Source organism: Harmonia axyridis, chromosome 3 (assembly GCF_914767665.1).
Source record: "Harmonia axyridis chromosome 3, icHarAxyr1.1, whole genome shotgun sequence".
NCBI classification, from domain to species: domain Eukaryota; kingdom Metazoa; phylum Arthropoda; class Insecta; order Coleoptera; family Coccinellidae; genus Harmonia; species Harmonia axyridis.
This window is the reverse complement of record NC_059503.1, coordinates 3,590,783-3,611,481: the sequence shown is the minus strand read 5'-3', so window position 1 is coordinate 3,611,481 and position 20,699 is coordinate 3,590,783. Positions and strand designations below refer to the sequence as shown.

General features: G+C 38.6%; 1 protein-coding gene across 1 annotated transcript; it reads left to right on the top strand.

The window, feature by feature from the left end:
• The first annotated feature begins 19,093 nt into the window (after positions 1–19,093).
• LOC123677120 (saccharopine dehydrogenase-like oxidoreductase) lies at positions 19,094–20,389 on the top strand. The gene has a single exon (XM_045613626.1). The coding sequence runs from the start codon at positions 19,094–19,096 to the stop codon at positions 20,387–20,389; it is 1,296 nt and encodes a 431-aa protein (XP_045469582.1).
• The last annotated feature ends 310 nt before the right edge of the window (positions 20,390–20,699 follow it).

The window sequence follows — 20,699 nt, the reverse complement described above, 5'->3', positions numbered from 1 at the left end:
CTGGTTTATAGAGTAGAAAGACATAAAGCTACCTTTTAATCGGAGTAACATTCGTTTTTATATCGACATTTCCGGGATAGGTGGCAGCACTTGGTCAAAAACCGGTATTAAATTCCTTAATAGAATTTGTTATTCTCAGCTCAGCCTTAATAAAAGACTAAATAATCTCAATGACTCGATATATTGGAAAATTAGAATTGTCATGGAAAGTTTCCTTAATTTTATTATTAGAAAGTCCGAATCATTTATGATTTTTTTGCCTCATAAGTCCTATCTTCATACGGGGTTCAAAAGTGCAATAAAAAAAAAAATAAATGTAATAAAAATAAAGAATACAATATATCTGGCTGAATAATAAAGAGTTCTTCATTTCATGGTTACGAAAGTAAACGTAAATAAAACACATTTTCATTTATTTCATAATAATTGACCACTTGGTGAATTCTTGTCCAAATATTATTTGGACAAGAATTCACCAAGTGGTCAATGGTTTCTCCTACACCATACTCACATCGTGGGTTATCGATAGAATGCTATTTGAAGAGCATACTAGTGCAACGACCATGACCAGTCCTAAGTCGAAATACACCAAGTTTCCCTAGGAAGATTGAAACCTAGAACTTTCTCTGAAGGGTTAACGATTAGACTTTTGTTGAATACATTACAAGAACTCCATTCCGAATGCCAAATTTCCTTGTCACTTTCATTAGATTGAAGGAAGGTATTAATCCATAGAGACTTTAATCTGGCAGTTCTAGTATCTGGAAAGTAAGAAAAAATTGGAAATAAGTTCGGGTAGAAATTAAATTTTTCCCAAGATTTCTTAGCTGAGACTTGTCTACGAATATGAGGCGGAAGTATATGTGATAGCAATAGTAACTAATATAAAGGTGTATATCTAATAGATGAAAATATTTTGTATTGCTCTATCTCAAAAGAATATACACCTATATATTTCCGATTGTTTTTGAATTTGACCACGAATTTGCCATCAGTGAACCCTTATCGTTTGCGATCATTGCTGGCTCAAAATTCTAAAATTGCAGACTTTCCATCGAAATAATAGAGCGATCTGCTGTGCGCTCGAAAATAACAGCAAATAGCCTTGTGGTACCCACAACCGGTCCGAGGTTTTCTCGGAAGTCAATTCTAGATGAAATCCTTCATCTGAATATCATTCCAGTCTCGGGATATCGGGTATCATGCGATAAAAACCATTTGAAACAGTTGTTCGTGCCTATTAAACATAATTCTGGCGGACGGTCTGACAAATAAGCATCATATTTTAGACGATGGAAGTGGAGGAGAAAGAGGAACTCTTATTTCTTTTCATCTCCGAGCAAGATGTTTCAATTATTCATTCACGGGATTATAGAACCGTAAGAATATGACATACGAGCTGTGACAGCTTGGCTGACATCAAAACTGGGCAGTATTTGTCGCTCAAAGGAAGACTGTTTTTTTGTGTTTCTGTTTTTTCATCTCGCGGTGTTCTGTTTACGGTTTCCGATGTGGTAGATTGTTATTAATATTGACTGAGGGATTTGTTTTCGTGTTTGAAGATGCGGAATGCGAGCAGATGCTTGTTATTGCCTTCTTTTTAAGATCGGAGAAGATCAGAGAGATGTTTTTGATTCGAAATTATGATGAAGAGCTTTAGAATGATTTTAAGACTAGGGATGCAGGTATTTATGAATGAAAAATTGAACGGAATTAAAAGCGATTAAATTGAAATGAATGTTCTCCAAAAATAACTAGATCTAGAAATAAACCATTTTTCAAGTGGAGTTATCTAGGACTAGGGATTCATCAAACCAAGTAGCTTAACATTTCAACCAACTACTTGACTTGAAAATCAAACTCGTGAAAAATAACATACTTGATTTAGGATATTTATTGCTTAACTTGATATCAAGCTACTTGATATTACTTCAGCTTGATATGCACGAGATGCACGGCATATAAAGGGTGTTTTGTTTAGAGCTATAGAACTTTAAATTGCAATAAAATAACGATGGATTATTCGATTGACATGAATTTAATTTATCCGCAAGATTATCTTGTGGCATTACATTTTAAATATGATCTCTGGCATATGACCGCCACGGCTGGCTCGGATGTAGTCCAATCTGGACGTCCAATTTTCGATGACTTTTTCCAACATTTGTGGCCGTATATCGGCAATAACACGGCGAATGTTGTCTTCCAAAGGGTTTGTGGTTTATCCGCATAGACCAATGACTTATTTACATAGCCCCACAGAAAGTAGTCTAGCGGTGTTAAATCACAAGATCTTGGAGGCCAATTCACAGGTCCAAAACGTGAAATTAGGCGGTCACCAAATGTGTCTTCCAATAAATCGATTGTGGCACGAGCTGTGTGACATGTTGCGCCGTCTTGTTGGAACCAAAGCTCCTGGACATCATGGTTGTTCAATTCAGGAATGAAAAAGTTAGTAATCATGGCTCTATACCGATCACCATTGACTGTAACATTCTGGCCATCATCGTTTTTGACAATGATTCCACCAGCCCATAAAGCGCACCAAACAGTCAGTTTTTCTGGATGTAAGGGTGTTTCGACATATACTTGAGGATTAGCTTCACTCCGAATGCGGCAGTTTTGTTTTTTGACGTAGCCATTCAACCAGAAGTGCGCTTCATCGCTAATGGACGTAGTGCGCGATACGTATTCCACACAGAACCATTATTTTCGAAATGAAATTGCACTATTTGCAAGCGTTGTTCAAGCGTGAGTCTATTCATGATGAATTGCCAAACCAAACCGAGAATAAATTACTTAACAGCTGTTGAATCGGTCGCCATCTTGAACTGAAATGCCAACTAAAAGAAAAAAACTAAACGAAAAAAACACCCTATACAACCATTTAGCTGACATCGTTTTCCATCTTTGATGACCTCCTTCTCTTCACAATGAAATAAATATATATACACGTTATTTTTTCAAATAAAAACATCTTACTGGAAAATCCTATATTCAACTCTAATTTTTGTAGTCAAACACCTTCCAAAGAACCTGTACAAAACCCAGCAGCACCATAGAACCCGTAGAGAGGGCAAATTCCAACACAACACAAAACCGTTTTGTCCCCAATTTCACTCCAGCGTTCGGTTTTCCCAGCTCCGGTCCTCCCCAGAGACTACGCTTAGGCCCGTTTTCCACGCATGTCGAAGAAAAAGCAATTAATTAACCAGACGAATATGTCGGTAGTCCGCTTCTTGCAAAGGACCGAGAGACAAATAGATTAGGAAGTCGTCGTCTACGGGATTGAATTAGTTGTACATGGAAAGGTTCCGTAATGCAATTCGACGAATGAGAGACGATCGTGTCTGAATTTGCTTACACAAGGATGTGGCGGAACATAGAAGAGAGAGGGCGTAAGAAGATTGGAATTCCTTGGAGACAAGTGCAGCGCTTTTATTGTTGTAGGCAGTGACGAGTTTGGTTTATTTTGCATTAAACAAAGAGAGGTTGGATTGAAAACAGGAGGGGAAACATTGCAAATTTAACACGAGTTTACTATTTCAAAAAAAAAAACTGGTATATTTTCATCAAAATGAATGGATGTTCATTTCATTTCATTGTAAAGAGCCTTCTACAATCCTACAAACGACCGCCCCGGTTACGATTGCACTACCATATCCTTTTCATGACCAATTCCTACATTTGCGGGTGTATTAGGCCAATTGAAAAGTCCCCGGTCTGAAGCACAGATGGCGGTGCTAGAATTGAATCCATATGATTTTTAGTTAGTACAATCCTTCGAATGATACGAGTCAAAATTTGATAGCAGACCAACCATTAGTTTGTGAGATATTGCGTTGTGAGTGTAGCTACTTTTGATATTTAAAAAAGATGGAAAAAAAAGAATTTAGTGTGCTGATAAAATACTGCTTTTTGAGAGAAAAAAATACAGTTGAAGCAAAACCTTGGCTTGATGAAAAGTTTCCGGGGTCTGCACAAGGAAAATCAACCATCACTGATTGGTACGCTAAGTTTAAACGTGGTGAAATAAGAAGACGGCGAACGCAGTGAACGCCCAAAAGAGGCTGTTACCGACGAAAAAATCAAAAAAGCTCACAAAATAATTTTGAATGGCCGTAAAATGAAGTTGATCGAAATAGCAGACATTGTTAAGATATCGTCTGAATGTGTACATCATATCATTCACGAATACTAGTACATGAGAAAGTTGTGTGCAAAATGGGTGCCGCGCGAGCTCAAAATCGATCAAGAGCAACAACGTGTTAATGATTCTGAGTAGTGTTTGTTTTTTTCCTGTTTTCAGACACAAAAGACTGCTCGCTGGAAACAATTTAAGCGCCAATGAAGAAGTTATCGCCGAAACTGAGGCCTACTTTGAAGCTAAAGACAAATCGTACTACAAAAATGTTATCAAAAAGTTGGAAGATCGCTATAATCGTTGTATCGCCCTCGAAGACAACTATGTTGAATAATAAAATCGAATTTTGCCAAAAAAATGTGTTTTACTATGGCAAACCTGGGACTTTTCAATTGGCCTATTATGTCCTCAATAACTTCACTAATTCCATCTTAAGGATCAGTTATTGATTGTGGAGTCTTCGTATAGAACTTATATTTCCTTTATAGTCGTTGGACGTCTTTACCACAGTATAGATACATATAGATTGTATACTGTGTCTTAACCTGTGTAGGGGACACGCACAGAAAAACTATCAGCCTTCATAAAACGACGAAGGCCAGGCGATCGTGGGCCCTTGATCTATCAGCATAACTCCTGGGTAGTCCAAGAGAAGCTGAGCCTATTCGTCAGCCAAATTCCATATTTCCCAGAGCCAAAACCAACATATCAGACGTTGCTGACACAAACGACATCGTAAAACGTATTTTAACATTATTATGATGTATATTTCACATCATTAATAATTTTTATGAGCACAATTAAAACTGGAATTAATGGTTGGACATGTGGTCGCCACAAAAACTAGATTTAAATTTGGATCGTTGACAAATTGTGGGCCATAACTAGCGTTCTTTTTTACTGCCGCACATTTGTCGTGATAATTTCATTATGTTCCTTTGGGGAGATCCATCAAATCCACTTGATACAGCTGTCCCGAATGTGGATAAGACCTGGCTATCTTTCATGGCTGGAACGTATTGTTAGATTTTCCCAGATAGTGTTTTCGAATGAATTCAGAGGAATGTCTCAATTTGTCTCGCTCGTTAATTACAGCGGGACATAAATTAGATACATCTTCTATTTTGGAGCACGGTTAAAAATATATGCATGATTATTCGCTTCCTTGGGCAAAGAATTTCTGGAGAGATATATGTCTGTGGTTGCGTAACGCTTGACTCTTAGTCTTGTTGAAGAACCTGAATTCCAACTCTTCCTGTCCGACGCTGTACGCATCGAGTTCTAAAGATGGGATCTCTAAAAGTACAGTATAAAAAAATGGATATCACATTTCCAAGTTTTTTGGAAATATGAATGAACCTGCTGACAGTATTTTCTTTCATTTTCAAGTTCATCAATTCATAATAACTTCCACTTGATAAAATTAAATTTAAGTGATATTCTCCATCTGAAGGTTATGCTGAAAAATTAGATTCTCGAGAGTTTTTGAGGTATAATATAACCATCCTGTACTGCAGCAATGATAGCGAATATTCAATTTCTTTCTCTCTATCAATATCAGTATATATTTCGATTTTTGAGTATGGCATATCCATTTTTACAATGATTATTATTATAACGTGATACAGAGTTGAGACTTTGCCTGTAAACTCTAAAATATGTTGAAATTATTAATGTTGTCACAAATTACAAGATTACAAAAATATAGAAAATTATAAGAAGAAAGGCATGAAAACAAAATTCGAGCTATTGAATGAAAAAAGAACACAAAAAAAAAATTCAATTTCACAAACACACAGCTTTCTGTGAGGCCCACAAGTCAAATTTGTTCTTGAAACTGCTGATTGGCATGAATTTCATTATAAACATCATAAACGATAAAATTTTTTTTTGTCATTAATGAAGATGTTATTATTTTAAGATATTATTCATTTCGTTCGAGCTTTGTGACCAAGTTATTTGATTCGTTCATTTATAAATATCACGTCTATTTAAATGATTACTCCATGATGTTTATTACATAATTCAGAGGCAACAACAAAAGGAAATGTGAAATTTGGAATATTATTTGCATTTCTTCATGACATCATAAAAAAGAATTCATAGTCGACAGAAACGAAGAGGAAAGCTTCAAAACTAATGATTCTCATATTTAAGTAGAGGCAAAATATATAATAATGACCCAAGGAACGCGCCCTGCGGTACTCCGTATACTTAATTCGGCCGTAACTCTTCAATTGCTTGCCAGAGATTTACAACCGGCAATAATAAAGCCAACTTGGTGGTTATTGCAGTTTTAAAAGGAATAACCCAATGAGTTTTCTGATTTTTCACGAGAAAAGAGTTGCCTTTTAGTCCTGCCAACCGGAAATGCGTCCTAGTTGAAGCTGCAACTCTTTCATCGTCAAGTTTATTCGGTCATTAGGAAAAGCGAGGAATAACCGTGTCAACGAGCTAGTTCATACTGCGTAATTCGATTCTAAAACGTACGTTTTTACAGCAGTGGCGTGTACTATGCAGGCTTCCCTAACGAATTCAAATTGAACAAATGCATTCTTAATGAAAGCAAGAAATGAAGGATAAACAGAATATTCTCGATATTCAATTGTTTCGCACTCCAGCTTTCGAAGCTTTTTACAGCAACAGTGGTTTCTAAAAAAAAATCAAAATCGTATGACATATTCATAGCGAAAATAATAATTCACAAGGATAGTAAAGGTTGTTTTTTTAGAGCTATAGAACTTTAAATTGCAATAAAACAACGATGGATTATTCGATTGACATGAATTTTATTTATCCGCAAGATAGTCTTGTGGCATTACATTTTAAATATGACTTCTGGCATATGACCGTCACGGCTGGCTCGGATGTAGTCCAATCTGGACGTCCAATTTCGATGACTTTTTCCAACATTTGTGGCCGTATATCGGCAATAACACGGCGAATGTGGTTTGTGGCTTATCTGCATAGACCAATGACTTTACATAGCCCCACAGAAAGTAGTCTAGCGGTGTTAAATCATAAGATCTTGGAGGCCAATTCACAGGCCCAAAACGTGAAATTAGGCGGTCACCAAACGTGTCTTTCAATAAATCGATTGTGACACGAGCTGTGTGACATGTTGCGCCGTCTTGTTGGAACCGCAGCTCCTGGACATCATGATTGTTCAATTCAGGAATGAAAAAGTTAGTAATCATGGCTCTATACCGATCACCATTGACTCTAACATTCTGGCAATCATCGTTTTTGAAGAAGTACAGACCAATGATTCCACCAGCCCATAAAGCGCACCAAACAGTCAGTTTTTCTGGATGTAACGGTGTTTCGACATACACTTGAGGATTAGCTTCACTCCAAATGCGGCAGTTTTGTTTGTTGACGTAGCCATTCAACCAGAAGTGCGCTTCATCGCTAAACAAAATAAAATGGACGTAGTGCGCGATACGTATTCCGCACAGAACCATTATTTTCGAAATGAAATTGCACTTTTTGCAAGCGTTGTTCAGGCGTGAGTCTATTCACGATGAATTGCCAAACCAAACTGAGAATAAATCACTTGACAGCTGTTAAATCGGTCGCCATCTTGAACAGTAATGCCAACTTAAAGTTATATACCTCGAAAAAAAAACACCCGATAATAATTGTATTTTCTCTTACTCATTCATGGAAACCCAAGGAGGTCGTCCATGACGTTGATAAAACTGACAACCTCCTTAAGGGCCTTGGCCGCTACCTCATGAGTATCCAGGACTGGCTTCCTCATATTAATGGTTCTTAGGACAGACAGCTCTGAACATTTGCATACCATGTGTTCAGCTGTTTCTGCTTCTGATCCACAGAGCCTGCAAATCTCATCTGCTGACTTTTCCATACGGTACAAATGATGTTTGTACCGACAATGCCCTGTCAGCAGTGCCACCATCACCCGATGCTCAGCTCGTGACAGCTTCAAGAGGTATGTCCAGGAGTGTTTGTCCAGTGGGTTATCCTATTATTCAACTCCCCTAAGAGCCCCACAAAAGAAGGAATTGTGTGAAAATGATTCCTTCATGAAGAGACCCTCATAACTCAAATTTGAAATATTGGAAAAAAGGTGTAGCAGCTTATTTACACACGCCACTGTTTCGCATTCCAATTGTCGCGGACGCTCATGCATATTTCGACGCAGCTCTCTGGAATTGCGACGCTGCATTCTGGAGTGCTTCCCGCAAAAATGTTTGTTATTAAGGTGGATTGCCCCACTTCAATGCATATGGAAAGAATCCCATTTGCCCGGACGTGCAATAAAGGTTTCATTCCTCCTCGAAAACGGCAAATTAAAAAAGCAACATAATTGCTCTGCATCTCGTACGGGTCAGGGATGCTGTGAAAGCCCGGATGATTGCTGAAAAAATTAAACGGAGGGTGGAATTCTCTGTATGGAATTTTAAAGATTCAAGTCTTCCCAACGTTCATTTGCCATGATGGCGTTAACGTTATGATTAGAGGCGGAAATGGAACTGTGGGCGGATGCTGTGCAAATATTAATTTCGGAGGGGTGAAACAGTAATTTTTTTCGTTGTTATTTCATTCGGACGTTTGTAATTTGAGAATTTTGAGTCGGAGATTATGTTGAAGTTAGAAGAGATGTTTGGTGATTTTTTGCAAGCCTAATAGATGGCGTTGAGGGTTGCGCAATTCTTGGAAGATTGGCAACGCTTGTGACATAATAGTATATTGTGCAACAAGTGGGGAAAGTCTAACTTTTCTCGCGAGTGTGGAAGTTTGTGGCACGAGCCTGAAAGACGAGTGCCGCAAGCACACGAGCGAGAAAAAGACTTTCTCCACATGTTGCACACTAAACTTTCCCTACAACTGCACAAATTTCAATAATTCAAGTAATGTACTTGATTCAAATCAAAATGGCCTTCGTTGACAGTATGTGCTAATTCATTGCGTTTCCATAGAAACGACTCAAAAGCCCAATTTCATTGGTCTACCAAGCGAGGTGTGGGCAAAATGCCGTGGGGAATAATATTTCCCACAGTATGAGCAATACATAGTTTTGAAATTGAGTAAGCTATACACTACTCAATTATTCTATAGCTGTCACTTCGCGATGGTATGAGGCAGGTATGTTTCCATACTGACGGTTCCAATAGAAGTCTCGAGGTGAAACACCGCAAAGAAGGCCCAACTTCACCAAAGATTGGCGAAAGATCGGGGGAACTGGGCGGCAATGGCAAAAGATTGACATGGGTCGCTTCGAAAAAGTTTAAAATAACTCTGGCAACATGAGGTCAGGCATTATCTTGCTGAAATATTGGATTCTCGAGCCGGTTAAGGTAAGGGAGAACAGATGTCGAAACACCGTTACATCCAGAAAAACTGACTGTTTGGTGCGCTGATGGAATCATTGCTCCGTACTTCTTCAAAAACGATGATGGCCAGAACGTTACAGTCAATGGTGATCAGTATAGAGCCATGATTACTAACTTTTTCATTCCTGAATTGAACAACCATGATGTCCAGGAGCTGTGGTTCCAACAAGACGGCGCAACATGTCACACAGCTCGTGCCACAATGGAATTATTGAAAGACAGGTTTGGTGACCGCCTAATTTCACGTTTTGGACCTGTGAACTGGCCTCCAAGATCTTGTGATTTAACAACCCTAGACTACTCTCTGTGGGGCTATGTAAAGTCATTGGTCTATGCGGATAAGCCACAAACCCTTGACCATTTGGAAGACAACATTCGCCGTGTTATTGCCGATATACGGCCACAAATGTTGGAAAAAGTCATCGAAAATTGGACATCCAGATTGGACTACATCCGAGCCAGCCGTGGCGGTCATATGCCAGAAATCATATTTAAAATGTAATGCCACAAGATTATCTTGCGGATAAATGAAATTCATGTCAGTCGAATAATCCATCGTTGTTTTATTGCAATTTAAAGTTTTATAGCTCTAAAAAATTACCCTTTATATTAACAAATAATGGTCGAATTTCCTGGAAACCTTAAATTCAACAGATTATGTTTTTTTCGAATAGCTCATTCGCATTTTCCATGCCAGAGTCAACAACCCCCTTCAGAAATAAAAGGAAAGTAGTTACAAAGTTCTATCCTTTGGGGTTTATCTGGCCATCCCATCCCGTGTGTTTTAGCAACGAGGGGCAAGAAACATCATTAGCCTAATTCGATTTTCTAGTTCGGGCCTTGCGTCCCAGCCATAGGAGCTTTAACTGACGTGAATTGCGGTTAATGGAGATTCACTTTTTGTTTTTGTCCGCGATCGAATGTACAGAGCCCTTTGACATAACGTGGGCACTTTTGAATTTTTCAGGGGTACTAATTGAATCTGTTCCCCTTGTTTTTCCACCTAATAAGCATTGTGTGTTTTGGGGTTGTTGATGGAATTCGCATTATGAGTCGAGTTTTGGGCATACAATGACACACAATTTGATCTCGAATGAAGAATTGGACGAACTGATTTGTTTAGTATTTGGAAAATACCGACACGTAATTGTTATCTTTTGCTGTTATGTGCGCGTTTTTGTACAGGATAAAAGGATTTTATCAGATTAGAGATATTCAATTACAAAAAAAAAACTATTGTAAGTCTTTCCCGTTTTTTTTCAAATTTTGAGCCTTTATTGTGAAAAAATGGTTACAAATGAATTATTGAAAGTATTGGCCATCGCTAGCTACAACTTTTCCCCATCTTTCTGGCAACATACGAATCCCGTTGCGAAAAAATTCGACCGGTTTGGCCTCTATCCAGTCATCCACCCATTTTTTGGCTTCCTCGTAGGAATGGAAGTGCTGGTCAGCCAGGCCATGCGTCATCGATCTGAAGAGATGGTAATCAGACGGAGCAATGTCTGGACTATACGGCGGGTGGGGTAGGACTTCCCATTTGAGCGTTTCTAAGTATGTTTTCACCGGCTGTGCAACATGTGGGCGAGCATTGTCATGTTGCAAAATAACTTTGTCGTGCCTGTCGGAGTATTGTGGCCGTTTTTCTCGCAGTGCGCGGCTCAAACGCATCAATTGTCGTCGATAGACCTCGCCTGTGATTCTTTCATTCGGTTTCAGAAGCTCATAGTAAACCACACCTAGCTGGTCCCACCATATACAGAGCATGAGCTTGGCGCCATGAATATTTGGCTTGGCCGTCGATGATGATGCATGGCCGGGTAGTCCCCATGATTTTCTTCGCTACGGATTATCGTAACGGATCCACTTTCCATCGCCAGTCACGATACGATGCAGAAAACCCTTTCTTTTATGTCGCTGAAGCAGCTGTTTGCAAGTGAAAAAACGCCGTTCGACGTCTCTCAGCTTCAGTTCGTACGGCACCCAATTTCCTTGCTTTTGGATCATTTCCATGGCTTTCAAACGCTTGGAAATGGTTGTTCGGTCAACTCCCAATGCTTCAGCAAGTTCTTCTTGCGTTTGACACGAATCTTCATCAAGCAAAGTCGCCAATTCTTGATCTTCAAAGATTTGCGGCCGCCCGGAACGCTCCTTGTCTTCCACGTCGAAATCGCCACTTTTGAAGCGTCGAAACCATCCGCGAACACTTGAATCATCGACACAACCTTCTCCATAAGCTTCCTGAAGTAACCGATGCGCCTCGGCAGCAGATTTCTTCAAATTGAACCAATAAAGTGAAACTTCACACAAATGACGTCGACTCGGCTCAAATTTCGACATTTTCACGATTTCAAAAATTTAAGATGCGAAAAAATTTCAACTAATGTGTTAGTGTGGAATTGTTGACAGATGAATAAGCTTTGATTATGACATATGTAACCATTAAATACTCGCACAGTATTGGTGGCGCCATCTCATACAAAAAACGGGAAAGACTTATTCACCTGATAATAAAGGGTTTTCCAATATGAGGTGTCATTTTGATATTAACAAAAAACGAGTATATTTTAAGAGAAATCGATTAATGTTTATTTCTTTGAAAGGAGGAAGTCAAACAACTAACTATAGATAAAATTAACGATAAATATCGCACGCCAATTGTGATCAACTCTTCGAGGAATAACATGGACAGGAAAGTCTGTGATTCCCTTCTTTGATGATGATTCAACGAAAGTGCATTCTAGGATTTGGTAATTTGCCGCGAATTTTTTTGTCATTTATGTTAAGGCAATATCGAAATTGAAATAGAATTTATCTAAGTGTTCGAAACAAAATCTAGACAAAGTTGATGTCATTTCCAAATTTCATATCTGTGCGCATCCTAAAAGGACAATTCTCTGTGATTAACTGCATGACTTTTCGTTCTGCTTTTCATTTCATTTCATTTATATTCATCTTTAACAGAATTAGTATTTCTAGATTATTCCTGAGGTGTTAAGGAGATGAACTATTGAGGTATTTTTGATATTTAATGAATGAGTAGCGATAAGATATTAAAATTATTTATTATTTTCAGAAGTATCAGCTGATGGGTATGTTGGATGTTGGAACAGAAGTCTTCAATTGTCACTGATCCTAATTAATCCATTTTGAGGTTTTGAGGTAGTATGGGAAGAAAACCTTAATACAATTTTAAGTACTCAATTCCGGATTATCAATCTGAGAATAGATACTTAGTCAACATGTCTCGACATTTTCACAAAAGGGATAGAGGTTTTTTCAACAAAAAATGTGAGTATTAACTCGAGCACTAATTTATCTGAATTATGTTTTTTGATTAATTCTTTCTCTCATTCTTCACATTTGTCTGTGACAAATATTTCAGGAGATATAACGATTTTTATATAGAGATCCAATTTTTTACGGTTTTTTTTCCAAACTATGAACTCGGTTTTTTCCTAAACTGTGAGGTCTACGAAAAATCGGTGAACGGTGTTAGAATTGGCGATACCTACTCAACCAAATTTCGTACTCGCCCAAAAATTTTTATAACGAAAAATTTCACTCGAAATGTTATCTTCAAAATTCGCAGCTGCCTAGATAGCTAGATATTTAAAATGAAACCTCTTATATTCTTTTAAAGAACTACGTCACTGTGCCGTTGATTGAAATCCAATATTTCAAAAGAAAACGTTGGAAACTATTTTCAAGACATCTTACTAGCTGCAAAATAAATAATAATTTTGCAAGACATCACTTTTATCCACTGTTTGTTTCCATTGTGAAAGTTATAATTGTAATAAATTAATGATTAAAGATATCCCCATAAAAAACTATGCTACTACGCGAAGGATATATACTGAATATTTTAGGGAGAAGCCTGCAACTTTTTTAACATCTCTTCCTAGCTGCAAATCAGATTTAGACGTGCCATTCTCAGCCAATTTCGAAGGTCTTTCTCAAGGGGATTGCGGTGTTTCATATTGGGAAACATGAAGGGATCATCAGTGGGTCACTCGGTGTTCCCTGCCTAATACACCTTCCATCCCTATAGCGAAAAAATTCATATATTGCGAAGAAGTGATTATAGAGCGATTTGTTCTTTATGCCCTCTAAATAACCAAGCTATCCTCGATTTCTACAATCCTCTAGAATCCTAACCTGCACAAACAGCACCTTTGCAAGTCTCGAACAACCAACCCCCACTCCAGGAAATTGCATACATGTTGTAGCAATTGCATGCGGTCCCATAAGCCGGTTGCATTAAGGATGCTGATTACTCCAGACTCCAACTGTTGCACTCGGCAGAAACCACCCCCCACCCCGTTTGTCTAGGTGGGTACCGCCAAAACGAGATATTTCGATACTACACAACGCCGTTATTACCATAAATTAGATAATGGGACTGTTAGCGGATTTGTACTCGGGATGCAGCCTCCGTTTCCGCTGTATATCCGGCTCGAAGGGCCAGAAACGCAATACGCGAATGGATTTTGGCGGTAATTGCTTCGGTATCCGCCGAAATGCGATTAATACTAACATTCGCGGGATGCTGGGCGCGGAGGCGTGTTCGTGGGATTTGGGACTATTATTGGTTCATATTAGGAAGATCTAGGCACTTGTTATGCTGCATGAGAGGGTTTGGAGTCTTTAGTAGAAGGTCGCTTGTACATAGTGAGTATCGGAATTGACGGATCTGAATAGTCTTGAAGTTAAACTGAAAAATTGAACATTAGACCAAATGAAAAGTCCACGGTCTGATGCACAGATGGCGGTGCTAGTATTAAATCCATATGATTTTTGGTTAGCACCAACCTTCGAACGATACGTGTCGAAATTTGACAGCAGTCTGACAATTGGTTTGTGAGATATTGCGTTGTGAGTGTAGCTACTTTTGTTGTTTGAAAAAATATGAAAAAATAATTTTGTGTGCTGATGAAATATTGCTTTTTGAAGGGAAAAATACAGCTGAAGCAAGATCTAGGCTTGATGAAGAGTTTTGTGGTCTGCTCCAGTAAAATCATCCATCATTGAGTGGTATGCTAAGTTTGAACGTGGTGAAATGAGCACCGATGACGGCGAACGCAGTGGACGCCGAAAAGAGGCTGTCACCGACGAAAAAATCAAAAAAGTTCACAAAATAATTTTGAATGACCGTAAAGTGAAGTTGATCGAGATAGCAGATATTGTGAAGATATCATCTGAACATGTACATCATATCATTCCCGAATATTTGTACATGAGAAAGCTATCTGCAAAATGGGTGCCGCGCGAGCTCAAAATTGATCAAAAGCAACAACGTGATAATGATTCTGAGCAGTGTTTGAAGCTGTTTAAGTGCAATAATCCTGAATTTTTGTGTCGATATGTAACAATGGATGCAACATGCTCCATTATTTCACTCCGGAGTTCAATCGACAGTCAGCTGAGCGGATTGCACAATATGAACCGAACACAAAGCGAGGAAAAACACGACAGTCAGCTGGAAAGGTTATGCCATCAGTATTCTGGGATGCGCAAGATTTATTATTCATAGACTACCTCCAAAAGAACCAGACCATCAACAGCGATTATTATATAGCGTTATTGGATCGTTTGAAGGATGGAATTGTTGAAAAACGGCCCCTATTTGAAGAAAAAAAGGTGCTGTTTCATCAGGACGATGCGCCGTGTCACAAAGCAATGGAAACAATGGCAAAATTGCATGAATTAGGCCTCGAAATGCATCTGCATCCACCGTATTCGCCAGATCTGACCCCCAGCGACTTTTTCCTGTTCTCAGACCTTAAAAGGGTGTTCGCCGGAAAGAAATTTAGCGCCAATGAAGAAATAATCGCCGAAATTGAGGCCTATTTTGGAGCGAAAGACAAATCGTTCTACAAAAATGGTATCGAAAAGTTGGAAGATCGCTATTATCGCTGTATCGCCCTCGAAGGCAACTATGTTGAATAATAAAATCGGATTTTGCAAAAAAAAAGTGTTTTACTATGGTAGACCGTGTAAGTTTCAATTGGCCTGTTATGCCTGTTATGTAAATCGTAGTCGAGGTGGACATTATGCTGAAAAACATATTTAAAAATAAATGCCATGAAATCATCTACCAGTTCAATAAAGTTTTGCTTTTTGCATGAATGTAGAAAATGAAAATTAATTCCAATAATATTTCTGTCTTGAATTATTATTTAAAGTTCTCAAGCTCTTCAAAAACCACCCATTACAAACTGAATTTTGTTGGAGAGTGAGGATATACGAAATAAAAATTTCTTAAACGACTTCTTATTGTACACGTTTCACCCTTCGGTCCAACCCTGCAAGATCAGCCTCCCCAAACGCTGCAGAGCAATAATCATATCCTACATTTAGCAATTAGCAGTTGACTTTAGCTGACACACGACTGTTTAGCGGAAGGGATTACCAGAGAGCCGAAACCCTATTACAACATGAAGTTCCCTGCGTCCCCTGAGTCATTCCCTTGATCCCACTCCGTATTGGAAGTCTTCAGCTAATCCATTGATACTCCTCTAATTTGCCGGACGTTCCCTCTATATTAAACTCTCTAATGCTCATTTGTATCCGAGCCACGCACGTATTAACTGGTTAGTTAATAGACCAGCTTAAGCGAGCTGATGAGAGACAATAGGTTTATTTGGGCATTTTTAGGATCCTGGATAACCCTTGGTCGGTTGCCTGGATAGGTATTGTTGTGGCTGATGGGTGGGATTCAATCGGGTAGTTTGGAATAGGGATGTTGAATCCTATTGGTTTATTATTTTCAATGATGAACGTTCGGAATCGGTCGAGAATGTGGATTCACGGCTTGACTTGATATTCAAGCTACTTGGCTTGATATTCAAGATATCGGGTGTTTTTTTTCTAGGTATATAACTTTAAGTTGGCATTACTGTTCAAGATGGCGACCAATTTAACAGCTGTCAAGTGATTTATTCTCAGTTTGGTTTGGCAATTCATCATAAATAGACTCCCGCCTGAACAACGCTTGCAAATAGTGCTATTTCATTTCGAAAATAATGGTTCTGTGCGAAATAAGTATCGCGCACTACGTCCATTTTATCGTCGACAAAATCGTCCATCAGAACTACTTCAACAAACAAAACTGCCGTATTTGTAGTGAAGCTAATCTTCAAGTTTATGTCGAAACATCGTTACATCCAGAAAAACTGACTGTTTGGTGCGCTTTATGGGCTGGTGGAATCATTGGTCCGTACTTATTCAAAAACGATGATGGCCAGAACGTTACATTCAAGGGTGATCGGTATAGAGCCATGATTACTAACTTTTTCATTCCTGAATTGAACAACCATGATGTCCAGGAGCTGTGGTTCCAACAAGACGGCGCAACATGTCACACAGCTCGTGCCACAATCGATTTATTGAAAGACACGTTTGGTGACCGCCTAATTTCACGTTTTGGACCTGTGAATTGGCCTCCAAGAGTCCAAGATCTTGTGATTTAACACTGCTAGACTACTTTCTGTGGGGCTATGTAAGGTCATTGGTCTATGCGGATAAGCCACAAACCCTTGACCATTTGGAAGACAACATTCGCCGTGTTATTGCCGATATACGACCACAAATGTTGGAAAAAGTCATCGAAAATTGGACGTCCAGATTGGACTACATCCGAGCCAGCCGTGGAGGTCATATGCCAGAAATCATATTTAAAATGTAATGCCACGAGATTATCTTGCGGATAAATAAAATTCATGTCAATCGAATAATCCATCGTTGTTTCATTGCAATTTAAAGTTCTATAGCTCTAAAAAACACCCTTTATTAGCAATTGGAAGCCACCAAATTGGAAGTTCTATTTTCTATAATTTGAACTTCAACAAGTTTACTTAAAGACGTGAAAACACCAAATCCCCTTACGATTGTATTCAACCCTACCCTGTATTCTAGAGGGGAGTGTCTAACCACATATTCCCCTTATCAGTTATATAAATCCACTGCTTCAAGTAACGCTGTAAACTCCAATATCCATACTTCCATTGTACTGCCCTTTTTCCAAAGCAGAAATGCCGTTTTCACCCCCCAAACAACCCCCAATTCGAGCACTGCAAACCCCGATATTATTGAATCTGTTTGTGAATTGGCTTCTGCCATAACTTGCCTCAGGAGAAATCTCCTCCATCTGTTTAACAAAACCTTCTCCGAAACCGTCTTCTTTTTGGCCCTCCGATTTTTATTACGGCCTTCTCGGTTCCGCTCTGACGGATAATCTCCATACGCGAAATGATCGAGCAGGAGTAATAACCTCAAAAGAGACGCATCGAGAGCAAGAATATTCGAAACCCTTTGAGGGTGTTTGCATACTACCGCGATTTATACGTTTTTTCTAGCGTCTCTACAGGGTTGTACAAACATAATACCGTCGTTAGAGGCTTATTGCGTTTCTTTCGTAATCGGATAGCGGGGGATGCTCCTTATTATCCTATAATTGCGGGTTAAGGGTTCCATGGACGACAGGATTTCGAGGAAATCCGGACACGATTTCAAAGGAGGGTAGGATCTTCGGGGTATTTGTGGGGATGCTTCGTAGAGTTTTTATTGGAATATAGGAATATTGTCTGTTTGGCAAATATTCCATATCCGAAGTTTATTCAATAAGAAGTAAATTTTGAGATGAGAAATGCATCAATCGGTCTGACCAAATCGAGTGTGATGGCAATTATTATGTGATATTATGCATCTGCGTTATTTTCATAAGGGAATATTCGAATAATTCAAAACTAACTGAGCTTGAGACTAGAGTAAAACATTCGGTACAATAAAAGCAATGGAGTTTTGAAATTTCATGATTGTGCGTAGTCAGTCTCTGTTAATATGAATTTTTCTGAATTTCAGTGCTTGATTTTCTGCCTGAAAAGTTAAGGGATCATAATTACATGAGCTTGGAGGATCAACTGACTTTTGTACCAAATTTTATGCGTATAGCTCTCATAGTTTTTGAGAAATGCTCTGGTCGATATACAACGAATGGACTTTTTTTGTACTCGATTTTTGGATTCTCTACATTCCAAAGTGTAAACTATGGAAAGTCTTGGTGATCAATTGTTATCACCTCCTCGAGAAAACATAGAGAATCATTAATCATAACTCTGTAGCGCAATCCATTCACCGTAAGAGTTGCACCAGCTTCAGTTTTAAAGAAGTAGGGTCCAATCATTCCACCAGCGCAAAAACTGCATCAAACAGTGACACGTTGAGGATGTCCCAAACTCTCAATTTCAAATCCTGAAGACAGACCTAAATCACTAGTTTTTTCATTGACCTTAAACGCTTGTTACTCTCTTCATTAAGCAGATAAATTCCCATATACATCACATTAACTTATTGTGTAACACATCAAACTTTGATCTTGGAAATTTGATTATACCGAAGATGATAAAGTTATATCTAATTCGGATAACACAATTCGCTTCAATGAGGTTTTTGAATCCGAGCAATTTCTTCTTCGATAATATCTATAAATACTATCAGTTTTACTACATATATAAAGGTCATAATTCTAGAACAGCACCAGTCAGAGATAATTGTCGATTAAAAAATTGTTCAGTTTGGAAGCAGAATGTCTGAAACCAAATTGGACGTTATCCTATTCGGAGTTACGGGTATTTGTGGAAAATACGGAGTGAGCTTTTTCCATGAACTGACGACGAAAAAAGGACTTCAGATAAAATGGGGCGTTGCTGCAAGAAGTGAAAGTAAAATCCGGAAAGTACTGCAAAGACTTTACGAAAAAACGAAAGATGAGAGAGTACCCAAAATACCGGTGTTTTTGGCAGACATGAAGGATACCGAGTCCATTACAAAAATGGTGAAGAATACCAAAGTGTTGTTGAACTTCTGTGGACCTCTACTTGACCACGGTGAGAATGTTATTCGTACCTGCATAAATTTCGGGACTCACTACCTGGATATTAGTGCTGAACCCAACTTCATCGAAAAGATCGAACTAGAATACGATGAGTTAGCCAGAAAAGCCGGTGTTTATGTGTCAAACTCATGCGGTTACGATTCTGTGTCCTACGAAATGGGAATTGTGTTTATCCAAAGGCAGATGAATGGTTTAGTGAATTCCATAGAGACCTATCTGAGGTATGGCATGGATAGACTCGATATTCCTGGACCAGATTACAACAGTTCGACTTGGCACTCTATGATCGAAATACTCGGCAAGGAGGGAGAGTTAAAAGAGCTAAGAAAGCTTAGAAAAGATGAGTGGCCAGTTCTCAAACCCAGATTGAAGGGTAGGGTGCTTCCATTCAAGCCTGAAAATGAATATGGTTGGGCTATTCCATCCCCAACAGCAGATATTACAGTGTTGCGCAGAACTCAACAGTTTAAGTACAAAGAGAGGAACACGAGACCAATACAAATAGAATCTTATTTTGTATTACCTTATCTTTCGTATGTGATTTTATTCATCATAAGTGGTGGATTATTGATGCTCCTCAGCAAAGTAGAGTGGGGTAGGAAATTATTACACAAATTACCCTCTGTGTTCACAGGAGGTTTGTTTTCGGATGAGGAACCTACCGAAGAAAAGATGGACAACGGTTGGAGTAATCTTACTTTAGTAGGTAAAGGATGGAAGGATGCAAAGGACCAATCAAAGCACCCTCCTGATACAGAATTAGTGGCTAGAGTGTGGGGTCATAACACAGCATATAAACTAACTGGTTTGTGTTTAGTTATGTCAGGACTTATGTTGCTCACAGAACCTGAAAAGCTTCCCAAGAGAAAAGGAGTATTAACGCCTGGAGTTCTTCTGTCTGAAACGTCAATAATAGACGACCTACACGAAAATGGACTCAGATTTGAGTGGATCAAGAATGGAGAGATGCAGAAAAAGTCATGCTGAAAATATCTTTGAAGAAACGATATTTCAGATATAAAATAGCAGAATGAATCTTATTTTTGAACTTTTCAAAATATTCATACATTCACAACCTATTTATATTCCCACCCTCGCTCCAATGTACCTGTTAAGTTATTCATTTCCTGGAAACCTGAACTCATTTTGTACGATATACAGAAATATATATTATATTCTCAAATGAGTTTGACTTGATTATTTCCTGTTTCATTAGCGATTATTCATTTAAAGATATCCAGGACCTAATGCCAAAGTGCAAATTTTTATCAAATCATAGATACCTTTTAAATAAACA